Source organism: Taudactylus pleione, unplaced genomic scaffold, assembly GCF_031769625.1.
Source record: "Taudactylus pleione unplaced genomic scaffold, aTauple2 ptg000066l, whole genome shotgun sequence".
Classification (NCBI taxonomy): domain Eukaryota; kingdom Metazoa; phylum Chordata; class Amphibia; order Anura; family Myobatrachidae; genus Taudactylus; species Taudactylus pleione.
This window is the reverse complement of record NW_028284468.1, coordinates 17,399,615-17,417,398: the sequence shown is the minus strand read 5'-3', so window position 1 is coordinate 17,417,398 and position 17,784 is coordinate 17,399,615. Positions and strand designations below refer to the sequence as shown.

The window sequence follows — 17,784 nt, the reverse complement described above, 5'->3', positions numbered from 1 at the left end:
AAAGACAAAGGGGGACAAAAAAAAGAAAGTATATTTACAAACCAAAATCAAACTGTACAAATCAGCAGAAATAATGGTAGAAAGGTTAGTTATATGCAATGTAACAACAACTTTAAGGTGTATGTTTTGGTTTAAACTAGGGATGTGCAGGCACGGATAGGTTCGAGTTTGCACGCTGAGTTCGGATTTTTCCCTCCAAAAAAACGGAACTCAGAAAGAGGCAAAACGTCATCTTGCATGGACAAACATCATAACAGAGATAACAAATGGAATGATGATGTTTGTCCATGCAAGATGATGTTTGTCCATGCAAGATGATGTTTGTCCATGCAAGATGACGTTTTGCCTCTTTCTGAGTTCCGTTTTTTTGGAGGGAAAAATCCGAACTCAGCGTGCAAACTCGAACCTATCCGAGCCTGCACATCCCTAGTTTAAAATAATTTCATGCGGTTTTGTTTTCACTTTTCTATACGGATTAATAAACATAAGATTAAATATTCTACACCGGTAATAGTCACATTTACAATTGTAAACAAGCAAGCAATAACAATAATGCTTTTTCTAAGAAGGTTAAACCCCATGTCATTGTTAAGCTAGCCACACACATAAAAAGATTATCTGACTTGGCCAAATCATTCCTGGCTAGTGTAATCATTTCTGCTATCCATTAGCAGATAAGTGGAACGACTGAACGATATATCGTTCAGTCGTTCAATTTATCTTCTAATGGATAGGCCCTGAACAATGACAGATGCGCACTCCCGCGGCCGATAAATTTTATCTTTCATCTCTCCAACATGTTGGTCAATTATCTCATATCGCTGCCAGATATTAGAAATATCTGGCAGTTTGTATGTGGTAAATGACGAACGACGAACGATATTAACAGCAGCTACAAAGCACTGGAGTGAAAAAAACCGGGAGATATGGTAAGAACTTACCTTTGTTATCTCTGTTTCTACGAAGTCCATAGGGTCCACAGGGTTGACCTTGGGGTATAGCTGGATCTGGACCACGTACTTAAAGCTTTCACTACTCCCAGGAGGCACTTGGGTCCAGCCAGCTGCATCAGGGCGGGCGCCCTGTGGACCCTATGGACTTCGTAGAAACAGAGATAACAAAGGTAAGTTCTTACCACATCTCGTTTTCTACTTCAGGGTCCATAGGGGGTCCACAGGGTTGACCTTGGGGATGTCCCAAAGCAGTTCAACTAAGGGCGGGAACGCTCCTGTGCAGAAAGGAGAATCCTGCGCCCGAAGGATGCATCCTGAGAGGCAAAGGTGTCAAACGCCTAAAACCTCAAAAATGTCTGAATGGAAGGCCAAGTGGCCGCCTTACATAGCTGAACAGCGGAGGTACCACGTCTAGCAGCCCAAGAAGGACCCACAGACCGAGTGGAATGAGCCTTAACAGAGGCTGGAACAGGTAAACCTTCCTGTATATAAGCCTCACGAATAACAGAACAAAGCCAACGGGCAACAGTTTGTTTGTTGGCAGGCCAACCCCTCCTGTAAAAACCAAAGAGGACAAACAAAGAATCGGACCTCCTAACAGAAGCCTTCCGGTCCACATAAATTCTGAGAGCACGGACAAAGTTCAACGAAGTCTCACCAGCTGGAAGATCAGGGGACTGAAAAGCTGGCACCACAAGTTCCTGATTGATGTGGAACTTAGACACCACTTTAGGCAAAAACTCAGGACAAGTGCGAAGCATCGCTCTGTCCTGGTGAAAAATCAAGAAGGGGGGACTACAGGAGAGCGCCCCCAACTCTGACACCCTCCTGGCTGAAGCAATCAGTTGAGGCCAACCGACTCAAGGGGTTCAAAAGGCGGCCCTGCAGGACCCGAAGAACCACCACCAAATCCCATGGAGCCACTGGAGGCACAAAGGGAGGCTGGATTCTAAGAACCCCCTGGAAAAAGGTGTGTACATCAGGCAGTGTAGCGATTCTATGTTGAAACCACACTGACAAAGCCGACACATGAACCTTCAGGGATGCAAGACGTAAGCCCAGGTCCAGTCCTGACTGAAGAAATGCCAGAATCCTAGAAACCCTTAACACATGAGGATCAAAGTTTCTGGACTCACAACACTGAAAGTAAGTGTGCCACACTCTATGGTAAATCCGTGCTGAAGTGGGCTTACGCGCCCTCAGCATGGTACTGATGACATAGCTTGAAAAGCCCCGGGACCTTAAGACAGCCGACCCAGATCCGGGTAAAGGCAGGGCCCCTTAGACAGCAGGTTCCGACGCTGAGGCAGAAGATACAGAACATCTTTTGTCAAGCTCCTGAGATCGGAGTACCAAGGACGTCTGGGCCAAGCTGGAGCCACCAGCAAAACGTGCCTCAGTCTTGTTTGATTTTTCGTAGTACCCAAGGCAGCAGGGAGATCGGAGGAAACAGGTACGCTAGGTGAAATATCCATTTCACGGACAGCGCATCCACCAGACTTGCGCCTGCGTCTCTTGTCCTTGAGCTGTACATGGGCAACTTGTAATTTGACGGGAGGCAATCAGGTCCAACTCCGGCAGTCCCCATTTGTCCACGAGAAGTTGAAATACCTCCGGGTGAAGTGACCATTCCCCGGGATGCACGTCGTGATGGCTGAGAAAGTCCGCCTCCCAATTGAGGGCTCCTGGGATGAAGACTGCCGAGATTGCAGGAAGGTGACATTCCACCCAAGCCAGGATGCGAGACACCTCCGACATCGCTGCTCGACAGAGAGTTCCTCCCTGGTGATTGATGTATGCCACCGTAGTGGCGTTGTCGGATTGCACCTGAACCGCCCTTCCGTGAAGAGCGGTGCCTGATGACAGAGCCCTGTACACGGCCCGCAGCTCCAAAACGTTTATGGGAAAAGTTGCTTCCTCCGCAGACCAACGGCCCTGAAGAGACAACGAGCCGGTCACTGCCCCCCAACCCCGGAGACTGGCATCTGCTGTGAGCAGAACCCAGTCCGGGATTCAAAAGGGGCGACCCTCGATGAGATGAGCTGTCTGAAGCCACCAAGCTAGAGACAGGCGCACTTCCGAAGACAACACCAGTCTCTGAGAAGATCCGGTGAGGTAACCCGTTCCATTCTGATAGAATCTGCCCCTGCAGGGGTCTGGAATGGAACTGGGCAAATTCCACCATGTCGAATGCCGACACCATGGACCCTAGAACTCTCATCGCTGAGTGGACCGACACCCTGCAACTGCTCAGGCAACTGTGTATCCTCAGCTGTAGGGAGGAGACCTTTTCCAGAGTCAGGAAGATCCTTTGCTGACGAGAATCCAGAAGGGCTCCCCAAATGGACCATCCATTGTGATGGGATCAGAGAGGACTTTTTCCAATTTATTAACCACCCGTGTGCTTGAAGACAAGCAATGGTCAGGTGGAGATGTCGAAGCAGTACCTCCGGGGAGCTCGCCAGCAGAAGAAGATACGTCCAGATACGGCAACAGCCATATACCCTGGCTCCGAAGGTGGGCGGCCACAATTGCCATCACCTTGGTGAACACCCTCGGAGCCGTGGAAAGACCAAAGGGCAACGCCCAAAACTGGTAATGATGTTGCAGAACAGCAAACCTCAGGTGTGCAGGTGCTATGGGCACGTGGAGGTAGGCATCCTGGATATCCAGGGAGACCATGTAATCCCCAGGTTCCATCGCCAGAATGATGGAACGTAACGTTTCCATCCTGAAGTTGGGAACGCTGAGGTATTTGTTTAGAGACTTCAAATTGAGGATAGGGCGATGAGAACTATTGGGCTTCTGCACCAGAAACAGAGTAGAGTAGTACGCCGTCCCACGTTGAGACTGTGGAATGGGAACAATGACCCCTGCTTGCAGCAAGGACTCTATAGCTACCTGAATCTGTGAGGCATTGGTCTTGTCCAGAGAAGAACTCGTGCAGAAAAACTGGTGGGGCGGCCTGAGCCGAAAAGACAGGGTGTACCTCTGGGAGACTACTTCTCGAACCCAGGCATCCGTGGTGGTATTGTGCCAGCACTGGGCGAATTGAAGAAGTCTGCCTCCCACTCTGGGGTCCCCCAGAGGGAGGCCCGTCCCATCAGGCAGCAGGTTTATCCTCCTGCTTGGAAGAAGGGCGCCTAGCACTCCATGCTTACTTCTTGGGCTTCGAGGCGGCCTTGGTCGCCGAATGCCTCGGGAAGGACTGACCCTTGGCCTTACCCTGAACCCGAAAGGACCGAAAAGCAGAGCTCCTCACCTTAGCCGGCGCTGAAGCCGAAGGGAGGAAGGCCGACTTGGATTTAGCCAGGGTATCCACTATTTTGTCCAAGTCGGGAACAAATAGCAACTCTCCATTAAAAGGCAAAGCCTCCAGGCCCTTTTTAGAGTCTGCATCAGCCTTCCAGGACCTCAGCCACAAGGACCGACGAGCAGACAGAGCTGCAGCCGAAACCCTAGAAGTCAGCAGACTGGCATCCGACGCCTCCCCAATATAGGAAGCCGCATGCCTCATCTGTCCTATTAACGCTCTCTGGATATCCGGAGCATCCTCAGGAAAGGTATCCTCCAAAGCGTTGGCCCAGCTCTCGATGGCTTTAGCCACCCAGGATATGGCAATGGACAGGCGAGCCACCGTCCCTGAGAGAGAGTAAATGGACCTCAAACAAGTCTCCACCTTCCTGTCCGTGGGATCCTTCAAAGATGAGACAGATGGCAATGGCAGTGTAGCGCTTTTAATCAAGCGGGTGACATGGGAATCCACCACCGGTGGGGTTTCCCATTTCCTGCAATGAGCTTCAGGAAAAGTATAATTAGACACCAACCTTTTCTGTGGTTGGAATCTCTTACTGGGCAACTGCCAGGCCACCGCCATATGATCCGTCAATTGGTCAGACAGTGGAAAAACATTAGAAGTTACCTTAGCTTTTTTAAAATTAGGATACTTCGACCTAGGAGCCGGCGCATCATCCTCTATATGGAGGATAGCAAGCACCGCCCTAACCAATGCTGGCACATTAATGGAGGACTTAGTCTCTACCTCCTGGCCCATGGCATCAGAGTCCTCATGAATCTCTCCGTCATCTGAAGACACATCCGAGTCAGGCAATGGCGCCGTCAGTCAACCCACAACATGCCGCTTGGACGCCCTTGGTGGCACATCACTATGTAACATCGACAAATGCCGAAGATGAGGCCGCCAGACTTTGTACAGAGCTGGAGAGAACATCCACCCAGGGTGGAGGAGTCACCTGAGGAAAACTCTGAAATGGCACCACAGACTGCTGCGTCACAGGGGGAGACTGAACATACACAGGCAGCCCTGTATAGGGACCCACAGTCTGGGATCCGGTGGGAGACAGCAATAACTGCGGAATACCCGGGGAACAGGTGATGGTGGGCTGGGGCAACGCCCTAGAAGGGAGCGTTGTTGGGACCGATAAACGGTCCGCAATTGCCGCCAGCACCTGGGAAAACATCGCCCAAGGAGGATCCTGCGATATAAGGGGTTTAGAGGGGCCAGGTACCAGCTGGCACCGCTCGCACAGACCATCTTGAGGTAAATCGTCCCTATCAACTCCCGCAGAACAGCGTCTGCAGGAACACAACACAGGAGCCACGGAGTGCTCAATCTCCTCATCAGACATGATACAGTAAATACTCAATGAATACGAATCACCAGAGGAATTATGGCGTTAACACCCGCACACTCACCAGTATGCAACACAAACAGCCCACAATATGGAACTGTGTAGCACACAACTGTATGTGACTGACCTCACAAATACTTGTTTTATGTAAGCGAGTTTCACAGAAAAACGCCCCTCCCCCACACACCTGCCGGGCCGTAGGAGAAGGAAAGGGATAGGTATAAGCTGACAGTAAGTAGAAATAAGTCACAGACAGGCGGCACTAGCAAAAGTCACATACAATGCAGAGAAGATATACTCACTGCACCTTTCGCTACAATCAACCTCCCAGATTCAGTGTCTGGGAGGGCTATAGCGCTGTGTACACTGTCCTTTAGCAGGGGAAAGGTACACAGGGGGACCGGTCCACTTGTATCGCCTGGGAGATCTGTGATGTCTGCCAAAAGAAGATGGCCGCCGAAGACCTCAGAGGAGGAGTGGAGATAAGAGCAGCTCAACGACGCCACACCCGAGTAGAAAGGCGCGTTGAGCTGAGGGGAGTAGCCGCTAGACAGGGAAGGCTGCCTCCCCTGGCTAGCAATTAACCCCAGGGTTGCCGGTCCCGCTGTTGGCCTGTCACCCTGGTGGTCTAGCGGTCACGCGGGGTATGCCTCTGAGGGGGTGAGCCTGAGGCCGCTGCTAGCGCCTCCGGTCTGTCCCCAGAGACTGGAGGCATCCGACTGCATTTTAAGTATCCGCGGGCCACCTTGATCCCCGGCGCTTCCGGCGCAGTCATGGGAGTCCCCAGAGCCCGGCTAGTACAGACTCTAGGGTCCCGCCGCGATACCCCGATCTGTACTGGCGTCGCGGCGCCAGCGGGGAGTAGGAGCGGCAGCGTGGACGTCCTAAAGGACAGTCTGATGCTGGCCCTCTTAACAGTGTAAAAAAAAAATCAGAAAAAAAAAAAAAATGCTCCTGCAGCCCCACTGCGACAGGGTGACCGACTCCGGCCAGGCACCAACTAAAACTGAGGTGCCTGTGGCTCGGGGTATAGAGGAGGATGGACCCAAGTGCATCCTGGGAGCAGTGAAAGCTTTGACTGCGTGGTGCCCGTGGATCCAGATCAAGCTATACCCCAAGGTCAACCCTGTGGACGCCCTATGGACCCTGATGTAGAAATCCACTCCCTGAATGATATCATGCGATATCGTTCATCTTTTGCAAAAATCTGTCATGTACATGACATATCTTTCAGCAGAGCCACCGGAATTTTCAATAGATATCTTTTGTATTTCATCATTCAGAAATAGGCCCCTTAATGGAAGAGGGGGGGGGGGTGGGAAAGCTCTTATTTAGCATTCTTGGTTATTAGCAGTGAGGACGGGGACCTTTTTAGAAATACTGTACACCAGACAAGATTAGATACATACAAGGAGTGTGCAATAAGTATCTGGATGTGCAGTGCATAGGTAGAGTAGACACAGTCTGACTGTCTGGTTGTGAACTGTGATCTCTGACTAAAGTTCTTGCGAAATTTCAGGGCACAGATAGAGCCAAAAGCACTCCTGGGCTTGTGGCAGCGAAACCCTACCGCAGGGTCTCGTCACAAGTCCGATGGTCGCGACCATCTTTTTGGTCACCCACAGCTATACGAGCGGCCAGGAGGTAGGAGGGCCCTGATTCAGAGCGAGCGGTTTGCAGAATAACCACCATCACCGTGGACAACACTGCTGCCGTGCGGGCCATAGTTGAGGCGGACGCCAGAGTGACCGTGGCCCAGTTAGAGAAGGAGATAGGCATCTCATCGGGATCCATCAGCTAGATACTCCATGAAAAGCTTGGCCTGAGCAAGGATTCATGCACGCTGGGTGCAACATCAGCTGACTCAAGAGCAGGTGAAGGCTTGGGTGACTTGAAGAGGCAACATGTGGGCCAGGTTTGATGGTTGTTGCTCAAACTGTCTGGGAGGTCATCAGTGGTGATGAATCCTGGATCTATAGTATCAAACCAGAGACCAAACAGTCGGCTCAGTGGACCCCAGTTGGAGGTGGCACACCACAGAAGTTCCAACGTGAGTGCAGCCAAGCAGATGGTGGCTGTTTTTGTGACCAAGATAGGTCATGTAGCTACTGTACCACTCGTGCAGCAGCACACCGTCACTGGGGACTGGTTGACAAACCAATGTCTGTTGCAAGTGCTAGAAACAAATTCCAAGTGTCGTCCAAGAACTCACGCTTGTGGTGCCCTTCATCATAACGCACCTGCCCACAAGTAAAGGAAAGTGGTGGATTTTCTGGCCTATGAAAGCATACAGGAGCTTGGTCATCTGCCGTACAGACACCTGTGACTTCTTAGTGTTCCTACAAATCAAATGCAAGATGCATGGGATTCGATTTGAGTCACCAGTACCTGCGTTGGAGAACTTCATCCAGCATGTAGAAGACATACCTGCTCAGATAGGTCCAGCAGCTTCAACAAGTGGTTTGAGCGCATGCAACTTTGCATAGACTCCTCTGGCGAATATTTAAAAAATATTTCATGTTCACTTTGTTTGTAAATAACACACCCCTCGTACACACATACATGTAGCGCTTGGTTAGAGCACTGGATGGCTGTATCCGTCAATTTAACCACCCACAGCTATTGTCACCAAATTGGTAAAAGATTATGTGGAGACCAAGGAGCAGTATTGTGTAGCCTGCATTACATTCATATCTGTAAATATAAAATATACGTTCCTTATAGGATTAGATCAACTTTTACAGAAAGCACAATACTTTTCAATTTACAAGCTAAAATAGATCAGCAAAATCACAATTATGCCCCCTTCACCTTTTCAGCTGTCTTAGCAGTAATTATTTTTTTGATCGTTCCCTATCTCTTGAACTGCCATGGTAACTTTTGTTGCGACTTCCTGAGCGGCTACGATGATGTCTATGCCGATCCCTAGACCTTGACCTTCGCTTCTCACGAGAAGTGGATCGCGATCTTCGTCTCTTCCGCTCCTTGGATCGTGACCTGAAATGAATATTGGCGTTAACTACATTTGACAGAAAATAAGAAAACACATACAATCTGTTCCAAAGCTAGTTTATTTCATACACTTCTCAAAGTGACATTGAGACACTGGTGGTTATTCACTGTGGAACCATTTCTAGTAAGGTATAAAGACTGTTCTTACCACATCATATAAACTCCTGTGTTGTGCACACTAGAATGATGAGGCTTGCCTCATTCATTTATTCTTTATCAGTTCAGTTTTTGTCTGTAAACTACCCAAGCAGGGTTTACTGGGGAATGAACACAAGTAATATACATCAGAAACACAAAGGGATATAGCAATTACTGATCCTCATGGTGACTAAATTAAAAGTCTGTGGAGCAAAAGAGATGCCTGTAGGAACTGCCATATGTCAAAATGCTCTGATGCACAAGAGCACAGGTTCTCAAACTCAGTCCTCAGGACCCCAAACAGTGCATGTTTTCCAGGTCTCCTCACAGAATCACAAGTGAATTAACTCCCACTTGTGGAACTTTTAAAATGTGTCAGTAATGAATACACCTGTGCACCTGCTAGGTGACCTGATAAACGTGACCTATGTGGGGTCCTGAGGACCGAATTTGAGAACCTCTGCACTAGAGCCAAACAGTTATTCTTACAAAGAAAGAGAGATTACAGAGAGTGCAAGGTGTGGGTAGTGGTCAGAAGAGTTGTTCTCCTCAGTTTCCAAACAAATACTAACCGCTTTCCCGATCTCTCTTCTTTATCTCGTTCCTCTCTCCTCCGCAAGCGATCCTGGTTCCGTTTTTCCTGCTTGGTTGCCACCGTTTTCTAAATTGTAAAATTTAAAATAAATACCTAAAGTCAGTAGATATTTCACTCTGAATGGAACGAAAGTCACTGAAACCTAAAATATACTTTCTCTTCTTATTCATGGGGGACACAGGCTTAACCATGGATATAAGGTGGTGAGCTGGAGCTGGGCGCCAAACAAACAGTTAAATTTTTCTTCACAGCAGCCCAGGCTCCCTCTCCCCTATCCCACGCCTAGCTGGCCAGTTTTTTTTTGTCTGATGCCCATGAAGTGGGTACGGGTTTTGTGGGCGTTACAACCCCCCTCTTTTATTACATTTATATATTAGTTTTATTTTCTGAGTGGCTGGCGGGTCAGCATCTTGACTTCTCCATCGCTGCTCCAACACTCACTGCGCTAGTGGCCGGGGCACTGGCGACTGGGTCAGTGACCCTAGTTAGCCTCCAGCACACACCGGAGGAGCAGCAACTGGCACACCAGGAAGCAGACAAGGGGGGCTCCCTACTTGCAGGGAGCAACATATTGTGGATGTAACCATCAGGAAGAGAGGCCTCCGGTGGTACGGACAGTGGGGGCCAGGTCCTCTCCACACCCCCACTAGACCACCAGGGTAGTTTTATGGTAATAGGGCACTACTGTAAGTAGTGACCATTACCCTGGGGTTGATGCCAGACGGGGGAGTTAGGCCGTCCCGGTTAGCCCCTGCTCCACCCGTTTGGCATGTCCCCTCCTGCATGCCCCCTGCCACTGGATTTACTCCTCTTCTCTCCCATTCCTCACTGAGAAGCTGGGCGGGCAAGACATTGCCTGCCTCAGCCCCTCCGCAGAAAGAAGTTGAGCTACTGTCTCCTATTATACCTCACTCCCTGCAGTCAGGTTTTACAGCTAGCTCCTTCCTCCCTTGTTGGGGTTGGTTTGTTGAGCATTCATTTGCCTAGTATTTCTTGCATTTAATGTTTGTGTGTCTGTTTAGCTTTTCTTTTTATTTAGTGGCTCTGGATTGGCAAAGCAGATCTTGGTACACGGATATTCTCCATTGACCCTGCATCTTCCTCTCAGGCCGGATCTTCTGTGTCTCAGGGCCCGTGCTTCCATCCAGACATAGGACGTCTTGCTGTGACTGGGTGGCTCTTGAGACATCCGTCCTGTGAGCAAAGGGGTTCTCATGGTCCGTCATTCGCACCATGCTTCAGGCCAGAGTTTATCACAGAGTTTGGAGGATATACGTTGACTGGTGTTCGGCTCGCGACTTCAACCCCAGATCCTTAGGTCTCACCAGGCTGGACTGGATTTGGGCCCCTATCTCTCCTTAATAAAAGTACAGGTTTTGGCCCTTTCCGTCCCAGTGGCAGATTGCGGCAGGGTGTTCTCCACGTAATGCTGCCACATGAACCTCTGCCCATACTTTTATCAAGTTTTATTCCTTTGACACCTTTGCTTCTGCGGATGCAGCTTTTTGGCAAAGGGTTTTTAGAGCAGCTCAGGAGCGTCCCCTCCCTTAGGGAGCCTGCTTTGGGACATCCCATAGTTAAGCCTGTGTCCTCCATGGATGAGAAGAGAAAATTATATTTTTATTTTTACCTGTAGAACCATTTTATTTGAATCCATGGCGCTCACCATGATGCATCTGCCATGAAGGGTTGTTGTGCACTGCTGTTAGTTCATAGGGCAGAGGGACCCTGGTCTGCTGAGAATTAAAGTTTAACTGTTTGGTGCTCCAGTCCACCTCACCACCTACACTCCATGGTTAAGCCAGTGTCCCCCATGGATTCGAAGAAAAGGATTTTACAGGTAAAAACAAAAATCTTCTTTTTGTACTTCTTACAAATAAAGCATTGTATTGTTTACATACAGTGGACCAGCCTCTTTTTTTTTTTTTTAAGTAATTTACTAAGTGTTATGACTTACGAAATGACAGATGTGTCCATATACACTGAAGCGTCTTTAAGCCATACAGCGCAGGAGGCCTGGAGCAACAGCCAAGTCCTGGAGTGGCTGAAGCCAAAGTGTAAAAGGACACAACTTTATATAACAGTTGATGCAATGTATAAACTTGGGGTAGAGTGGCGATTTATTGGGTATTACAGCATATATAGGAAAACTTCACAACTGCCAACTCCCCTGCAAAAAGTATTACTATTTTCAAGTAGGTTTCAAATTGTACAGCATAGTGTTCATTTTAATTTAAGGATCCCTTCACATTTATCATAAGTCGCCCAGGGGGCTTATGTAATAGGGTGCCAGCTGGCATGCTGCGAGAATTCATGCAAGTGTTCCCGCATTTTTAAATTGGCAATCATTTTACAGGCAAAACCAGCTTTTTTTTTTGTCTTTAAAAATACGGGAACACCTGCATGAATTCCCGCTGTGGCGCTGGCTCGCAACCTATTACATAAGCCCCCGGTTCTCTCTTTCTACGTGTAGAAATGTGTGTGTGAGTTTGTGTATTAAAAAAGTGTAGTGGGGTTTTACCACTCCCTAAGTATTTATGGGAGAAGCTTTTTAAAACAGGGAGTAAAGGTAATATTACCTGGTGGTACTCACTGCTAATACAACCTTAGACTTCAATTATATTTCCCTCACTGATAAATTGGGAGAAGGACCTCTGCTGCTCTATCTCCATGACTCAATGGCATCAAATATTACAAACATGTTCTCGTGTCTCTAAATGTATTTCCCATAGTGAACATTTTTATAAACTCCTCCACAGACTATATTTACCCCCTGCCCTTATACATGTTATTCAGCCATCTACATCTAATCTATGTTGGCATAGGTGTGGCCATGTGGGAACTTTGTTCCATGTTTTTTGGTCCTGTCCTAAAATCTCCATCTTGTGGAAGTCAATATTGGCCCTCATTTCAAAGATCTCTCATACTCATATTGCTCCAAGCCCAATGCTAGCAATGTTTCATGTCACAGAAGGTGATACTATATTCAGTGACACTTATATACTGGGTCAAATCCTTATTTCCACTAAACTCCTATTAGCTCACTATTGGCGCACATCCACAGTTCCCACCCTCGTAGAGGTGGAGAGAAGTGTACAATCCCATTGTGAGTTAGAAGTGGCGGGGTTCCTTTATTCGTCCAAGGCCTCCAATCTCCATATTCGATGGTTTAATTGGAATGAACACTGGTTATCAAAAAATCATTGACAGTAACAAATATGTTGATGTTGGCAGGTCTTCATAATGCAGGATATTATTACTCTATATATGTACTGTCTATAATATGGTTTCATGTGACATTGAAGCATTTGTCTTGTATGTAAGAGTTCTTTATGTGAATTGTAAGTTTGGTGTGTATCCCCCTATCCTATTCCCCTCCCCCAATTATTTTTCCCCTTTCTTTTCTGTATTTCTTCTCATACCCCTTCCCTTTCTATGTATGTTCGTATATATATTTTTTCTTATATATATATATACCTCAAATTAAAAAAAAAAAGTTTAGTGAAACTATTGTGTCTTCTGATTGCACAGTATAGTGCGGAAAAATTGAAAAAGAACGGACAGGTTGGCAAAAAGATTGTTTATTCCGAAGTCCCACCTGTGACTCCAGTTATCTTCAGTGAGTTGCCCTACCCATGTCCGGTATGTAGTTGGCATCCCGAAGCACACAATGCCAGCGTTCAGAATCCAGACAGCAGTCAGAATCCCTACAGCTGCGATCCCGTGAGTATTAGGGTTAAGGGCTAGGCACTAGGAGGGAGTATGGGATAGGCTGCAGAAGTGGAGAGTAGGAGTCATAATAGGGCAGGGGGGAGACATGGTGTGGGTTAGGCTGCGGGAGGGGAGGGTTAAAAATACTTACCAGCATGCGTCGGGATTTCCACTGTCGGGTTTAGGCTCCTGAGATTCTGACCGTCGCATTATCAGTGCCGGTATCGCATACCCAACCACCATGTCCAAGACATGTGTTCTTCCTAGTCTGGTGTAATGTTCGGGCAGTTTGTGCTATGGCATTCCTTTGTGTATTGTATAAAATCTAATGCCCTGTTAATCTTAAATGTTTGTATATATACGCTGTACGGCGCTGTGTATATTTTGTGGTGAAAATAATATATATATATATGATAATTAATAAATTATATAAAATCTAAATATAGAGAATGAAATACATAAGATCTGCTGATACAAAGTTCAGAATGGTATCACCATGTGGAAGATACTATGTTGCTACATACACAAGCTGTACATTTACAGGATTGCACAAAAACACCAAAATCTATATTAAAATCTTGGAGCCACACATTCTGCAGTATAGGACCAATTTGTTGGTGCATAAGCTCCAGCATGACTAGTGTCTTAGAAACAAATGTGACAGGTCAGCTTACAAAATAAAACTGTATATTGCAAGTTTGAAAAAAACAGATAGTCATACTTACTCTCATTTGATCAAGTTTTTCTCGAATGAGAATAAACCCTAGATGCAATTTTCCCCCAAAGTGATCTGCAAGTCGGCGATCATTGTCATGTAATCCAAGATAAGCAGAACAGACTTCACAAACCCGCAGTTTCTGCTGCTGAAAGCTGGAAGCGGGCATTGAATTGCGGTATTCATCCTGTGCAAGAGGACAAGATATTAAACAAAAGACAGCACACTTGAGAAAGATCATGTAACTATAAAAGTAATCTTTATCTGAGAGCGGTGCATGGAAAAATAAACTAAAAACCACTGCGCAGCAGAGAGGTATTGAAGGAAAATATGCATCTTAGAAATTTGCAAACAGATTTTCAATAATATTCTCTTTGTTAACTTCAAATCACATTCCTAGGAAAGGAATTAAATATATTTTTTATTTATATAAATATATTTTTGCATGATGGCCAGCACTGCTAGCTTTGGTGGGGCCCCTAGTTTGTTTCTGATCAGGGAGGTGAGTGGCATTAATGTGTTCTCCCAGCATTCCAGGGTTTTGTCTGGGCACTTCCAGTTTCCTTCGCACAGACCGAAAACATAATGTGGGCAATTCAATTAAATGCGATGTTGAATAGTGCTGGGAATGAGTGCTCGGAGATATTCAATTGTCCACATCGCGCCCTGCAGTTGAGTTGGGAGATGCAGTTTACGGCTCCTAAGGCCAGGTGTGTAATCGCCATTCTCCTTCTTAAGTGCCAGCCTTGATGCTGTTAGCGCACGCGCGAAGGCTGCTTTTAGCATCGCGGCACTAGATTAGTTGGATTTCTGCATTTCAGGAGGGTGCGAGCAGAAATCCTCTAGTCACGAGTTAACAGTGTGGCCAGTTGAATAGCTCCTGGAACTCATTCCCGATGCTGTTCAACATCGCATTTAATTGATTTGCCCCCCATTGGTAGATTAACCTTCTTATAACGTAAGCAATGGACTCATGTGAATGAGCAAATTCTAATCACACACAGCACTTTGTACTATGTTGGTGCTATATAAAGGCTCATAATTAAAAGGCGAGAATTGGTAGTATATGTTTTTAGTATATACAACTAATATAAGACATAACCAGGTCTGTATGGAAAATCAAAAACAATACTTATACATAACAAAAAAGAAACAAAAGTACTTAAAAGGATTTTTAACTTCTGGACAAGCCAGTCACGTTTATGTGTTTTTATTATTATTTTCTGCTGGTCACATTGCTTTCACCAGATTTACTTATAAGCTTTTATTTTATTAGTATCTACTGATTAGTGCCACTGTAGTTAATAAAAGGGAAACTAGCAGTGCTGGTATTCACTGCCCATAGTACATAAAAGAATTTAAAAAAAAAAAAAAAAGTTGCACAGAAAAGGTCTTCATGCTAAAAAAAGAAAAAGAAAAAAGTTAATTTAATTGGTTTAGAAACAATTTATATAATTTAATGTGAAATAAAACAGCAACCTCTGCCTCTCTTTTTCTGGCCTTCACTCTCTCCATCTCCATTAGAATTCTTTGGGACTCGTCAACATTTCCTTCAGCCCCAAGCTGTTCAGCTTTTGCCAGTAGTTTTCCAATCTCTTCATTCAATTCATGAACTTTTTCTGCCTTGAAAATAACAAAAAGAAACAAGGATGGTACAAAAAAGATCTATGAGACCCACAAACATTTGTACTCTGTATTTCCAGTATATATTACCAAAGGCATTAAAAACGGTAATTGTGACCATTCATATTCAAGGCCATTGTACTGTGGAGCAAAGTGGATCCATGAGAAGGAAGGACCCAGATGAACTTTAACAGGAGCAAGATCAGTTACGCATTAATACAAATTTTACATTGTACACAATGTACCCGCCTTACTACTTGGTGTTGGAGTTTGGAGGGCAAGAAGGTCAACATAAAAGCTAATTTAACCACTTTAATAAATTGGGAAGAAGAAAATAAAATACCTTTACAGCAACTTCTGCACTTATCTCCTCTTGGGTTTCAGCAAGACGTTTCTTTGCAAGTTCAGTCCTTCTGTCACACTCTGCTATAAAGGTCTCCAAATGATCCATCGCCTAATAGGCCAAAATTGTATGGCAGTGAGTTGCAATGCTATACATGCTATTTAAATTTTAACATGGTGCAAAATCATATGAAGTTATTTTAAAGGGTCTGGGGCTGTCTAGTATTAACTTACTCAAATGAAATACAATTTACATGCAAAAAAAAATAGAAAAATAAATGACAGTTTTGATCTCGTGTTTACATCACCCACATCCCATAAAATTCAGCCATGCACGTGGAAATCATGGATTACTGTACTCATGTTTACCACACTAAAATGTGCAGTTACTTTAAATACATTAGCAGTATATAATTAGCCATGAAGAAAAAAAACAAACAAACACTTTAATGATATAGACAATATGATTTCTTAAAGCACAAGCACTGGTTTATATACTAAGGAAACAAAATGTTCCATTAAAACGTGTATCATCTTTTTTATATAGCCTAAAACACCAATGTTTTATTTCAACATACACACTTAAGCAGTCTTCTACTACAAACAATGCACACAGTGCAGCTCACTGCTCCCAGACTGCCTGAAAACGATTTCACAGGGTGCAGAGCCGCTTTTCCACGTGACTCTTCTGCCTCTTCGATAAACTGTAAGGTGCTATATGTAATAGCAAATTATAATACTAGGTTACACTATAATGTAAATGGAAGCATTGGTTTGCAGATGAATTCCATGCAGGCAGCTGGGCTATATAATTCAGTTCTAGAACTGCCAGCTAATGAAGTATAAATAAATGTAATAATAAAATTCCAACTATTAGATTTATTGTTAATTATTTAGGGACTTCATTTTTCTTGTAAAATGTACATCTCATATTGACCCTCTACAGTTCATATGAAAATCTAGCCATGGCATTGTATTCCTCTAAAAACTCTCTTATGGCTCAAGCTAGGAACACACTTGTACAATCATACTCACACTTCTACAATCATACTTGAGATCTGATTCTTCTTACAATTACATTTACGATTGGTGGATGAACATGCAGATTCATGCGTACACACTATTACAATCTACCATATGATTTGCGATCCCCATTTGCTGACAATGTCGTGACTGCAGGAGCAGCAACAGTACTGGTCAGAGAGGTCGGTACTGCGTACACAAGTTTGTCCAACATTGTACAATTGCATTTGATGAATATTAAGACACTTATAAAACCAGATCTTCAGATGCAATTTTCTTACAATAAAACAATCATAGGTGCATACACACCCATTAAGATACCTCACAAATGGGTCTTGGGTCGGAAGATCTGTCAAAGGACTGTATAGGTGTGTAACTAGCTACACTTTGGATTGCACATATGTAAACAATCCTCTAACCACTCTAATGATTGGAATGTAAGCCCTCTTCACTCAAGTGAAAATGCTGATCCTACTTTAGATCGCTTAATCTGGGTACACACCTATACAGTCGTTGGGCTATTATTTCGATATCGACCCGTTCATGCGATATTGAAAAAGTGTGTATGCACCATCGTTCATGTTTTGTTGGAAGAAAACTAGCCGAATTGAAGGATTGCACCTAGTTTAATATTCACCCGAGACGACCGGGCGAGATCAGACCAAAAGTGCAGTAGGTATGCACCCTCCACTGTTGTTGTGATTCTACATCAGCACCGCCTCTGTAGGTGGTACAAGCAGTTTCTTGATAAACTAGATATTTTGGCAGTCGGGGATTGACGCTCGGCAGTATGATTGTATAGGTGTGTATCGGCATTGTGGTCAGGACTTCTGATCGGGAGTGAAGTCGATCGAACCATCACATCGAAAGAGTGATCGCAAAGGTGTGTACCCAGCTAAATACTTGTGAAAAGCTCAATCATGACTAAACTACTTGTACTTTTACATGTGATCTGCATTTTTACATTTCTAACACTTACCTACATCTCACTGTATATCCCAACTAAATAATCAGTCATTG

General features: G+C 45.3%; 1 protein-coding gene across 1 annotated transcript in view; it reads right to left on the bottom strand.

The window, feature by feature from the left end:
- LUC7L (LUC7 like) overlaps nt 1-17,784 on the bottom strand; it is a 30,307-nt gene that overhangs the window by 1,106 nt on the left and 11,417 nt on the right. Inside the window, exons 4-8 of the mRNA XM_088466701.1 lie at nt 15,743-15,853; nt 15,256-15,399; nt 13,787-13,963; nt 9,328-9,416; nt 8,417-8,602 (exon numbers count right to left, since the gene is read on the bottom strand). Of these exons, the coding sequence (XP_088322827.1) occupies nt 8,440-8,602; nt 9,328-9,416; nt 13,787-13,963; nt 15,256-15,399; nt 15,743-15,853 (684 nt within the window). The 3' untranslated portion in view covers nt 8,417-8,439. The remainder of the gene's footprint in view (nt 1-8,416; nt 8,603-9,327; nt 9,417-13,786; nt 13,964-15,255; nt 15,400-15,742; nt 15,854-17,784) is intronic.